We start from the raw sequence: 13,192 nt of genomic DNA, 5'->3' as shown, positions 1-13,192 counted from the left end.
ATTACCATATGTTGAAATTAACATTAACCAAGATTAATAAATGCTGTAAAAGAACTGTTCAGTGTTAGTTCATGTTAGTTAACAAATGGAACCTTATTGTAAAGTGTTACAGATTGTTCAGTGTTTTACAACATTACTGGCCATATGTATAGTGTATCATATAGCGTAAAACAATGTGCACACTGAACTTTGAAGGAAAAGTAGAGGGTGATGATGACACAACAGCTCCAGTGGTATAACTTTTCTTTAAAACTGTCATTAAATGATTTAAACCTATAAAACATGCAGTGATTTAAAGCTCTTAGGACAGCAAAAATGGAGGTGTGTAAATGTAAGCTGGCCTTACCAGGTCCACAGAGGACAGAGGCTGGAAGTAGTAGTACTGGCAGAAGTCCAGCACCAGAGTGTAAAGACTCAGAACCTGAGTGTAAAAACACAGCTGCAGAAAGAGCCAGTGGTTATCCTCCCCAACACAGTTATTAATCCTGCACACATAGAAACAGAGGGATTAAATGTATTTGAACATGTCAACTGACAGAAGCTAGCAGAATGAATTGAACAAAGATTTAAGCTGAAGTGTGTCAATATTTGGATGTTAAAATACCTTCTCCTCCATTTCAAAAAAGTAATGGTATCAAATGGAAAAACCATACTAAAATTCATGCACCATGGTATTTAGTTCCAAGCACACCATGGTACACGTTTAAAAACACAAGGTAGTATATAGTGCCTTTTGTTCACCTCACCTTTTAAACAGTAAGATTGTGCGGTCATAAACATTAATAACATCACAAAGGTAATAACAAGAGGAAGTCACATCAGAGGAAGGAGCACTAGAATAAGCAATAAGAGAGGGGGAGAAGAGGCCAGGTTGAAGTGTTATTCAAACGAAGACGGAAAACGATATGACCACTTTTTTTTCTCTGCCATTACAGGCGATGACAGGGAGTCACGACTTGCTGAATCCAGACAGACAGCAGCCTTCTTCAGCCATACTGTAGGGCTGGATTTAACACGGGCTCCTCTGGTCACTCGATATCGCCTCTCACTCTGTTTTACCTCTCTACAGAGACCACATTAAACTTCCTTCATACAAAACCCAGCAGGAATGTAAAGCTGTCCGGGGTACGGGGTCATTTAAGGTTACTTCGTGACCTTAGGTCAACAGGCCACATTTCAGTTTGTATCCCAAGACGTCATAAAAGATCTGAACTTGTCTCACAGACATAACAAGCCTGAGCACACGTGTGTTAAATTACATTAATTACGTTATTGTTAATAGTTCAAAACAAATTTATTGAAATGTATAATAAAATCATAACAATATTATGAATATAACTAAAATATTAAAGCATTTAGCAATCTTTCTTAAAGTTAATTTCTACATATACCAATACATTTTATACATTAAAAGTTGTATACGTCAAGTAAGACTAAACGGAGGGGTCTTGAATCACTTGGAATGCTCACAGATGAATTTATTTTGCGATAATGACCGACTGACTAGACATTATCCCACTTATAACACGGTTACCTACCAAATAAATACATAAATTGACATGAACTATTGATTTGCGATTAAACTGTTATTATGCAAGAAGAAAAAACTTAATAATTAATAAAAGGGACAGGAAACTCCAAAGAGCCATGTAAAAACAGTAGTTAATGATAAATGAACTAACAAGAATAAATTATAATTAATAGTATTTTGATAAATTAGAGGAGCAATATGTAACATTGACATCAAGCGTTTAAATTAGTTACTGCAGTCCAAATTCAAAATATTAGAGAGAGTTGTCTCCCCCGCCCCCTCCTCCCTAGACTCGAAGCTCATGCGGGTTGCCAGGTTGAGGACACGCAACAGGAACAAGCAAACTGACAATGGCAAGCAACGAGCCTTACACTGTAAGCTGATCAGCTAATGTATACGTTTGCAATGTTTTTATTGTTTGCAAATTATATACCAGCTCATGTGGATTTTTTATAACTCTCTCAATGTTAGCTAGATGTATTGCTGGCTTCCATGGCAGCAGTGCGCTGTGTTTGCCCGCTAACTTGTTTCAAATCTGGCAGCTCAATACTATTGGGAAAGGGGCAGTGGGCGGGATCACACAGGCCAAAACACAAACAGAAATTATGGCCCGAAACGGCCATTTCAAAGTAGAATACACTGGCTGTAGCATTGTTTCAGAGAAGCCAGTATTTCAACTTAGCATGTTTCCTAAATCTCTGATGACACATTATGATAATTGTATGCTTTAGTACAGTAAATATATTATATTAACCAAGATTAATAAATGCTGAAAAAAAACAAAAAACATTTATAGTCATGATATCTAATGCCTAATGAATAGAACCTTATAAGTGTTATCGAATTGTTGGTTTTTACTGCTTTATTTAAAAGAAGTCTAAAACAACTGATGGTGGTGATATTGACTTTACCAAGGACAGTGGTGGTCCATGCGACGGACACAGTGGCCGCAGCGGCTGCAGTGGTGTGACCTCTTTGGCCTCATCATGTTACATTTATTGCACAGTTCCAAACTGTCTCTCTCTGAAACAAAAAGACAAAAAATTAGTCAAGAGAACCTGTCACAAAGTTCTCACAAACCATCAGTGTTGAAAGCACTAGGGTTGGGGTTTGTTTCAGAGTAACAAAAAAAAGGTCTTCATCGCCATCTAGTGGTAAATTAAACAATACATTTTTATTTTTATCATCTTATTTGGAGTATGGATATGCAGGAAGGCAAATTTAATTGAGAGAATGATTAAGACAGCAAAGAAAGGCAACAAACATAAAATGTAGACGAGCCGAATGCTGAACACTACAACAACAACAACAAAAATATGAATGGAGGATAAAAGTTATTTTTATTTATCATCGATTGCATACTGGTATGTATCCCAACTGGTATGTATATCTAATTAATCACACATATAAAGTGGCCCAAAAAACTATTTGGACACATAAGGCACACAAAACTGTATGAATTTTATTGCAATAGATGGCAAAATATCAAAGCAAGTGACATCTGCAAACAAATGATGCTAGACCTTTTCTCAGAACCAACTTCACTTTTCTGTGAAATCATTTTTGGAAATAGGTTTAACCAACTGTCCCAAGGTAACTTTGAATAAATGTATGAAGTCTGCACAGGTGTCCTAGCAGTGTAACCACAGGTGAAGTTCATCACATTAACTATGGACATGTTTCACAAAGTTTGACAACTTGAACATGTCCAAACGATTTTTAATTGTATAATTTAAATCAAACTTATGTTCATGAAATATTATAGTTGAAAAGTGTTGTGCTTTTGCTATCTTTCTTGAAAAGGAACATTGCGGGTTCAGAGGCATAACGCTGATTACAAAAGAAATTAGTATAATAATAATAAATAAATTGACTTATCCATCCTTTTTGTTTTTTTGTTTAAAAAAAAAGAAGAAGCAAAAGTCAATGTTAGAGTGAAGCACTTACAATGGAGGTGAGTGGGGCCAATTTTTTGAGGGTTTAAAGGCAGAAATGTGAAGCTTAGAATTTTATAAAAGCACACATTAATTCTTCTATTAAAACGTCATTAAATAGTCATTTTTACAGTTATTTCAGGGTTTGTTGACATTACATCATCATGGCAACAAAGTTGTAAAATTGGCTATAAATTTACACAGAAATGATTAGTAAGCAATTTCATCACACTAAAATCATGTTTTCAAGCATATTGTTTATGTCTTGTGGCTATACTTTTGAAATAGTGAGTATTTTAACATATACAGATTGACCCACATTCACTTCCATTGTAAGTGCCTCACTGAAACCGAGTTTTCTGCTTTTTTTTTTTTTTGTAAGAAAATGAGGTCAAAATTATTATTTTTTAGTAATCAATATTATGCCACAAATGCTGTCGATTGAGCTTAACTTGAATTAAATCCGGAATATTCCTTCAAGGCAAGACGTTTATTTATTAATTACACAATAGTAATTCACAGTGCATTAAATATAAATAATAAAGAGAAAGAAAATAAAAGTACATAGAAATCCATTTTAAAATCACTTAAGAACATTTATTTGCTTTTTGGCGCTTCAAAGTTCTGGCCACCATTCACTAGCATTGAGGACCTACAGAGCTGAAATATTCTTATGTTCTGCAGAAGAAAGTCATACACATCTGGGATAGCATGAGGATGAGTAAATCATGAGATCATTATTTTGGGGTGAACTATCCCTTTAATTGGGGTCTACATATTCTACTGTTGTTATGACCTTATGGTGGCCATATATACATCATAAAATAACTTAGTGAGAGGCTAAACATTCAAATATCATTATGACCTCATCAAAGGCTACATTTTCCAAAGTCATTTTGGCATCATTTGGGACTATACACTGCAAAATCATTATGAGCTCATCTGAACTATATGTTCCAAAATCACTATAAGTATACATTCTAAAATCAATATGTACTTTTAAGGGGCCTCTGCTTTCCAATAGCATTATTATGTCATCAGAGGTACTGTAATAATTAATGAATAATAACCTTTAAGAAAGAACTTGTTAAAATGCCTGAAGTAAATGTGTTATTGTTTTATTCCGAATCCAACCGCAAATCCCCTCAAACAAGTCAGATGCCACTTTTGTATGTTGTCTTTAAAAGTCATAAAACCAAGCGGATGTCAGGTAATCTGAGCACAGCTAGCTAAGAAAAGCTATTCAGTGCTAACTAGCTTAGCGACAAGCTGCTAATCATAGCAAAGTCAGAGCTGAGTCTTCTGATTCTTTCAGCAAACTGCTATTGCCTAAAAAATCCTTTAAGAAAATGTATCAACCAGTTGTGACAGGAACAGGTTAAAGCAGCAGGACAAATAAGGGAGATATGGCCAGAGAGAAACTTTGTTTTCCTCACCAATGTGATGCACTTTAAAGGTGAAGCATTTCGTTTCTGCGCCATTAGCGTCAACAAACAGAATTAGCTAAATAATGAATGTTTTCAAAGAGGTTTTCTGAACATTCACTTAGTCTTCCATTTAAAAGTCCAACCCCAAACTCACGCCATTGTTGGAGCCAATGATGTTATGTTGGGCTTGTCAGGATGCTCAAACAAACAGAACATTTTTACAACATCACAGAGCCACAGTGTTTACACTTGTTAGGAAAATCAACCTTTGAATGGCTTACTTAAGGTGCCATCACACTGGGTTTTGAGCATGCAAAATTACTTTGGGCACCGCAACAATGCAAACCATGCAGCTTTGGATTGTATGGAGCCAAGAGGTCAATTTGTGAAGTTTAGATCCTCTAATGGTCAAGTATCTTTTCACTGTACAAATTTGCAGGTGAAAGGTTGTTTTAAGATTTTAAATAGGACAAATCAAAATCCAGACAGACCATACTGTTGTAATATGACAATAACTAATAAAGATATGAAAGATATGAATATGAACAAGGGGTGGGAGGAAGTGAATACTTTCGGTGCAGACTGTGGATCAGTAACATAACAGGGCTATAATGCTGTGCAGAGCAAAGGAAAACTAAATATATTGGGGAGTGTTATTTGTTTCTTACCAGCAAGTGGAATTTTGGGTTCCTGAGCAAGTTTTCCGGGGTCAGCGGTGGAAGCCCTGAGCAATGCTGAGACACACAGCAGTGATGCTAGATAGTAACCTCAAGAGAGATAAGAGGGACACAAGGAGAGGAATGCATTGGGGTCCAAAAGTCTGAGACCACTAATGAAAATGCTTCTGCATTTTTCCAAATTAATACATTTTTTAATTACAAATTGTATTATCAGCGTAACAATTAACGTGAAAAATTAACATGAAATTCAGAATGTCTTAGATGTGGTATGTCAAGCTGGCATAAACTCCACAAGCTTGTGCAAAATCTTATGATTCATGATTTTCCAGCATGATTCGAGAAGAGAGAGAGTTCTAAACAGCATCTTGTGTGCTTCAATGAAAGCAAGGAAATCTGGGGCCAGATTCATGGAAATGTTTTTAAGAAAAAATAATAATAAAAAAAAAAGTTTTTAAGATAAATTATAAGAAGTTCGTAAAAATGTTCCTGAATGCAATTCTTGAAAGAGAGAGAGAGAGCTATGCAGTGCATCCGTTTGAATTGACTACCACAATTGGTCACTACATTAAGAAGCTTCAAAACAATATTTGTTTACATTTCGTGATAACCTTTACATTGTTTTAAACCAAAAAGGAAAAACGTGTTTTGGTCTAAAGTGGAGTGGTGGTGGCGTAGTGGGCTAAAGCACATATCTGGTTGCTGGTTCTATCCCCATAGCCATCACCATTGTGTCCTTGATTAAGGCACTTAACTCCAGGTTGCTCCAGGGGGATTGTCCCTGTAATAAGTACACTGTAAGTCGCTTTGGATAAAAGCTTCTGCCAAATGCACAAATGTAAAAATCACATTTCTACATAAACAGCCCATTGCGATTATCGACTCAACAAGATAAAATGGGTCACATTTGAAACAACCTAGTAAATTCATTAAACATCTTACCATTTGGGATTTAAGACAACAGTGAGGTTATCCTAACTTTAAGATGTTATGACAATTTTTAAGAACTTTTTTTTTCTTCTCAAGAATTTTAATTCTTACGTTTTTTTCTTAAGAACATTCTTTAGAGGGGGCCTGGGTAGCTCAGCGAGTAAAGACGCTGACTACCACCCCTGGAGTCGCGAGTTCGAATCCAGGGCGTGCTGAGTGACTCCAGCCAGGTCTCCTAAGCAACCAAATTGGCCCGGTTGCTAGGGTGGGTAGAGTCACATGGGGTAACCTCCTCGTGGTCGCTATAATGTGGTTCTCGCTCTCGGTGGGGCACGTGGTGTGTTGTGCATGGATGCCGTGGAGAATAGCGTGAAGCCTCCACACGCTCTACATCTCCACGGTAATGCGCTCAACAAGCCACGTGATAAGATGCACGGATTGATGTCTCGGACGCACCACCACGATGATTTAGAGCGCATTGGGAATTGGGCATTCCAAATCGGGGAGAAAAGGAAAAAAAAAAAAAAACATTCTAAGAACCAAAATCTAAGTTCTAAATCTAAGAACTTTTAAAAGAAGTTTTTTTTAGGGAAAAAAAAAAAGTTACAAATATTTTGTTAAGTTAGAAATTGAGAAGAAAATGATAATTAAGAATTTTCTTAAGAACGTTTCATGAATCCAGCCACTGATCTTTCATACATATTATTTTGTATTGTCAATGTCAAATATTAACTTTTTTTTATTAGCGACCTAGAAACAGTGCTGAATCTTAAATATTTCTAATTAATTTTACGTCACCGTTTCCTTTTTTTATTATTATTAAAAGAAGAAAAAATTATAAACCTTCAAAAGTTCCTTTTATTTACAGGTTTAAATTAGCCTAGATTTTGAATCCCAGATTTTCAATGTGATCACTTTGTACAGACCGAAAATTAGGTTTGTTATTCACACTCAAATCAAACCAATACTATTAATAAACTCTTTAAATCAAATATGGTGACATAAATAACAACAAACCTCTTTGGTTCTTGAGTCATGGTGTCATGATGTTTGGTCATGAGATGTGCAAGAACCAATGTGATTTGATTAGTGGTGTCAGTCGAGAATTACCTTTTTTAATCACGATAAATCACATAATTTTTTTGTAGTTAATCATGATTAATCACAGATTTTCAAAAATGAATTTTGACTCTAAATATAATTATTTTCCTGTCAAAATTTATTTATTTCCTTCTTAGAAAAGAAAGCTAAACAATATGTAACAATATAATGCTTTATTTTAATTTTTCAAACAAAGCTTTCCAAAGTATAAAGATAGAAATGCACTAAAATAGCACCAATTCAAGTCACATTAAACATTTCCCAGAGCCTAAGTGGGAGTTTGACTAATTGAAAGAAATAGTCCCCACATAGGCTGCATATCCATTGCAATTGGCATTAAATTCTTAAGCTCCACAATATTAATCTGCTGGTTGCAACAATCTCTTTGTTGCAGCAATCGTAAAGGCGCGTCAGGCTGCTTGGAACTCCACATGAAAAGCGCTTGCAGAAAAAATTCCGCGTTTTGGTGATAGTTAAGACTTGGCGTGCTTCTGTGGCAATTAAAATACACCTTAACTAGGCTGAAAAATACTTGATTTCTGGGTTTGTTTTGTACAACAAATAGCGTCAAAAGCTCCTTACTCCATCATCTGATCACCGACACGGCTGTAGTGTGTGTTTGTTGTGTGTGTGTCAGTGTAATGAGTCCGGGCGGACACATCGCAAAGGTTCCGCCCTTCTAACCACTGTTTATATTGTATTAACTGTAAATGTGTTAACTGCAATTATGAAAAAATTAACACATTAAACCTTTTAAATTAACAGCATGCGTTAACGCTCTAGATTTTATGTTATTGAAGTGCCGCCATATTTGATTTACAGAGTTTATTAATGATTTTATTTTATTTGAGAGTGAAAAACAACTTACATTTCAGACTATTCATCATACAAAGGGACTGTTTTTCTTCAGAAGACTTCTAAAGTTTTATGACACTTCTGGCTGCTTTATTAAACTTTAAGGTGAAGCAGTATACACTGATATTGAATGGAAATCAGCTCTCGGGACATTCTTTAAATACATATCCTTTTGTGTTCAGCAGAAGTAAGTCATATTTGTTTGGAACGTCATGAGGGTAAATAATGTAGTAAATAATGACAGAATTGTTGTTCCTATGATTTACTTCCTATTCATTTAAACACATATCCAAGTAACTAGAACTAGAACCGATATAACACCAACAGACGTGGAAAAATATTAAATACCGTTACGGTTCAATGAGTGTTTGTAATTAACTCTCAATAATTGGTGAAGTCTGTTGTAAAAAACCTGTCCTGCAACTACTTTTGTGTTAAACGTGACCACATTATCTCACTGTATTGTTCTAATCTATGAGGAACTCAGGTTTTAACTGAACCATTTGAAGCCTCTCCTCATGTACTGCAAAAACCAGATTGTAGAACAAGATTTCAGTGAAACTATTCTTCATTGAATACAACATTTGATAAGAGCTGTCATGAGCAGATCGTGATCAGAATATTTCTTTTGTAAAGTAACTTACAGACCACTAGCGCAGAAGGTATATGTTCCTCTGCATAATGTGGCAACAGCACCAGCTTGGGAATGAGGAGGGTATTATAGAGCCAGATGAACAGCACTGTGCTAATGCAGAACCAGCCCATGGGGTCCACCACAAAATGCAGTCGCAGCTTCATCCTTCCGGATAATGTACAGTATGTGCCAGGATAACTGGAGCAACTCCTGATCACAGACAGAATGCAGACTTCAGATCAATATGAGCCAAAAGTACAGTTTATTATGGAACGTATTGATTTGGTTGAGACAAAAATAGGAAATTAAAAAAATAAATAAAAAAAATCAACCAGTCTGTATAATGTCTTTACAAATGCATTCACTACAAAATAACAATCAGTGAAAATTCTAAATTGTGCAAAGAGAACAATGATATACCGGAACAAAAAATTTGTTGTAATGTAGCAAATACAGTTTGCACAGAAAACAGCACTACCTGCATGTTTTGAAAGATAAAAAAATAAAAAAAACTTTGAAATGAAATTTCTTTGTAATAACAGCATCTCATATTGTCAAAAGAATATGTTATTTACCACAGAGATGGTGGAATTAAGGATATAAGGTTGATAATTTTTTAATGTATTTTAGTATGGGACTTTAGTTGCAACTTAATACAAATGGTACAAGAGATGTTTTACATATAAGTGACAATAAGCATCTACAGTGCATCTGGAAAGTATTCACAGCGCTTCACTTTTTCCACATTTTGTTATGTTACAGCCTTATTCCAAAATGGATTAAATTCATTATTTTCCTCAAAATTCTACAAACAATACCCCATAATGACAACGTGAAAGAAGTTTGTTTGAAATCTTTGCAAATTTATAAAAAATAAAAAAAAAATCACATGTACATAAGTATTCACAGCCTTTGCTCAATACTTTGTTGAAGCACCTTTGGCACCAATTACAGCCTCAAGTCTTTTTGAGCATGATGCTACAAGCTTGGCACACCTATTTTTGGGCAGTTTCTCCCATTCTTCTTTGCAGGACCTCTCAAGCTCCATCAGGTTGGATGGGGAGTGTCGGTGTACAGCCATTTTCAGATCTCTCCAGAGATGTTCAATCAGGTTCAAGTCTGGTCTCCGGCTGGGCCACTCAAGGACATTCACAGAGTTGTCCCGGAGCCACTCCTTTGTTATCTTGGCTGTGTGCTTAGGGTCGTTGTCCTGTTGGAAGATGAACCTTTGCCCCAGACTGAGGTCCAGAGTGCTCTGGAGCAGGTTTTCATCAAGGATGTCTCTGTACATTGCTGCATTCATCTTTCCCTCTATCCTGACTAGTCTCCCAGTTCCTGCCACTGAAAAACATCCCCACAGCATGATGCTGCCACCACCATGCTTCACTGTAGGGATGGTATTGGCCAGGTGATGAGTGGTGCCTGGTTTCCTCCAGACACGACGCTTGCCATTCAGGCCAAAGAGATCAATCTTTGTTTCTCATGGTCTGAGAGTCCTTCAGGTGCCTTTTGGCAAACTCCAGGCGGGCTGTCATGTGCCTTTTACTGAGGAGTGGCTTCCGTCTGGCCACTCTATCATACAGGCCTGATTGGTGGAGTGCTGCAGAGATGGTTGTTCTTCTGGAAGGTTCTCCTCTCTCCACAGAGAAATGCTGGAGCTCTGTCAGAGTGACCATCGGGTTCTTGGTCACCTCCCTGACTAAGGCCCTTCTCCCCCGATCACTCAGTTTGGCCAGGCGGCCAGCTCTAAGAAGAGTCCTGGTGGTTCCAAACTTCTTCCATTTACGGATGATGGAGGCCACTGTGCTCATTGGGACCTTATAGTATTTGAGTCAAATATTTGACTCATACTCCTAAAAGTGGGTTTGTTTATTCACTACACAATTTCACATAGTTAGCTAATGTATCTTTTTTACCATTTATAATTTTTACATTTATTGCTTGTTTCAGTTCTATTGTCTTTTCCCTACTTACTTTATCATCCATAATTTTTACATTTATTGCTTGTTTCAGTTCTATTGTCTTTTCCCTACTTACTTTATCATCCATAATTTATTGCTTGATTTTGTAACCAAGCCCCCTTCTGGAGTAACCCCACCCTCTTTTGGAGATTCCGCCCCCATTTGGAGGTCTCCAGGCCTGCAGCTATCCACTTTTTTCCTGAACGTGAAAGTGTTCCATGATTCGCCTGTTTTCAGTTTATGGTATATTGTATTATTATATTCTTAGTGGGTAAAGTAAAACATTTGTAGAAATTGTCAAAAAACATGTGGCTCTATAGTGCCGATACTTCACAGAGTCGAGATGACCGATTTTTTTTTTTTAAAGTGCTTCACCTGAGTGCGTAGATGACATGAAGCCATTGTCTGAGGTTAGTTGCGTTGATATAAGCAACTACTTTGAGTTGTTATGACAGCCAACAACTGCGCAAGTTGAGCGTGAAATTAATTTTTACTCCAAATAACACTTAAATGGTTGTTCTCTGTCTGGATCGCTCATTTTGGTTAGTTTTTCATTGCATCTTGAGACCAGAAATTGAAAACAGGCAATTCGAATCATCATGGTGTCACCCAGTGGTTACTCAGGAAAACTGTGTATACCTACTTGGAAATGTTGCCAAATTCGGCCCAAAGGTACTTGCTTGTATCTGGGTTTTAATCTGGGTTGTAATCACGGATTTGAATTGTCATTTAATTATTAACTGTTCACTTGTTGACCATTTTCACCAACCAGTGGCAATAAAATGCTCATTTCCTCATTTACCCATTCAAAAACAACACAGGTTTGCCTAAGTTTTAAAAAATGCAAAGTACATTAAGGTGATGGATACAGTCGCATTAAAGACACCTCCTGGACTGCACAGGCTTTGGTCATGTATATATAGCAGTGGTTCTCAACCAGGGGGTCTGGACACACTAGGGGGCCTCAGCACACTTCCAGGGGGGCCTCAAGATCTCTTAAAATGATTGAAAATATGACAGATTATTATAACTGTAATATAAATTGTATAATTCAACTTACTGAAAATGCTAAAAATGTAATAACTCCCTTCAACAGCTTGCTTTTTATGAAGAATAGACAGTTCTAGACATTTCTGGAATCACAAGTTTTAAGGAAATATCTTATAATATAAATATCTAATAGCCTACATGGGGGGCCTTCGAATATTTTCTCCGACAATGGGGGGGGGCCTTGGAGTCAAAAAGGTTGAGAACCACTGCTGTATAGCATGTATATGCTCGTGTAGATAAAATGATATATCGAAATATTTCAGCCTTTCCGTGAATAAAATTGCTGATAGTCAAGGAAAACATAATACCACAGTATCCGTGATTCCCCTCTTAATATATGTTTTCCTAACAAAGATGTAGTAACAGTTTTTCTTATGAGAACAGTTAAAAAAACAAATCAGTTGGTTTCTAAAACATTCCTAATTTAAAAACCGCATGTACTTGTTTCTATCTTCTAAAACAGTTCTGTTCATTTGTGTCTAATGCTCATCTAACATTGTGACTTGTAAACATGCTCTGGCAATGGCTCATAAGGGATGTACATGAGAATGATACACAAACCAACCTGGAACACTGAGGAATAAAAATCTCGACACATCAATAAATATCACATCTGATTACCTAATGAAAATAATACTTAACTATTTCTTTACACGGCGGATTGTCAGTTCAGCGTTGAGGGTTTGGCGTAGTCTTCTGACTAAAAGGTATCAACGCTTCTTCCTGGACTGTGATTGTACGGAAGCCGCAAAGTGCGAAACACCTTTTGTGAGCAGCACCTCTGAACTGTCAAAATGACAGTAACACATGAATGCGGTCTGTGTGAGAAAGCCCAACTTCCATGTGTTCTGCTTCAAACAAGAAAGCGATCAAAACATACCTGAAAAGAAATATTACCTCAACTGAAAGATAGGCTATTTGTTCAAAAGTGTGTTAGCTTGTCTGGAGGTTTATACTTATTCATTTATTTGTTGTTTTATATTTGTAACTTTATGTATGTGCTTTATTTGTTATTCATTTTCCAGTTTATTTTATGCTGTATTGCTCTTTGCAGTATGTACGGTTTCTAAATTCAAATGTAAGCATTAAATA

General features: G+C 36.4%; 1 protein-coding gene across 3 annotated transcripts in view; it reads right to left on the bottom strand.

The window, feature by feature from the left end:
- The window catches only part of LOC127412492 (palmitoyltransferase ZDHHC21), a 37,849-nt gene extending 24,657 nt beyond the window's left edge, over window positions 1-13,192 (bottom strand). For 2 of the 3 annotated variants that reach the window (XM_051648903.1, XM_051648914.1), the window contains exons 1-5: window positions 12,743-13,192; window positions 9,100-9,299; window positions 5,561-5,659; window positions 2,443-2,554; window positions 347-485 (exon numbers count right to left, since the gene is read on the bottom strand). In XM_051648903.1, coding sequence (XP_051504863.1) covers window positions 347-485; window positions 2,443-2,554; window positions 5,561-5,659; window positions 9,100-9,253 — 504 coding nt within the window. In that variant the 5' untranslated portion in view covers window positions 9,254-9,299; window positions 12,743-13,192. Of the gene's footprint in view, window positions 1-346; window positions 486-2,442; window positions 2,555-5,560; window positions 5,660-9,099; window positions 9,300-12,742 lie in introns of those variants that run through there. The other variant, XM_051648925.1, reaches the window with a different exon arrangement.

This window comes from Myxocyprinus asiaticus, chromosome 2 (assembly GCF_019703515.2).
Source record: "Myxocyprinus asiaticus isolate MX2 ecotype Aquarium Trade chromosome 2, UBuf_Myxa_2, whole genome shotgun sequence".
Taxonomy (NCBI): domain Eukaryota; kingdom Metazoa; phylum Chordata; class Actinopteri; order Cypriniformes; family Catostomidae; genus Myxocyprinus; species Myxocyprinus asiaticus.
The sequence above is the reverse complement of the archived record's forward strand: the minus strand, read 5'-3'. Positions and strand labels throughout refer to the sequence as shown.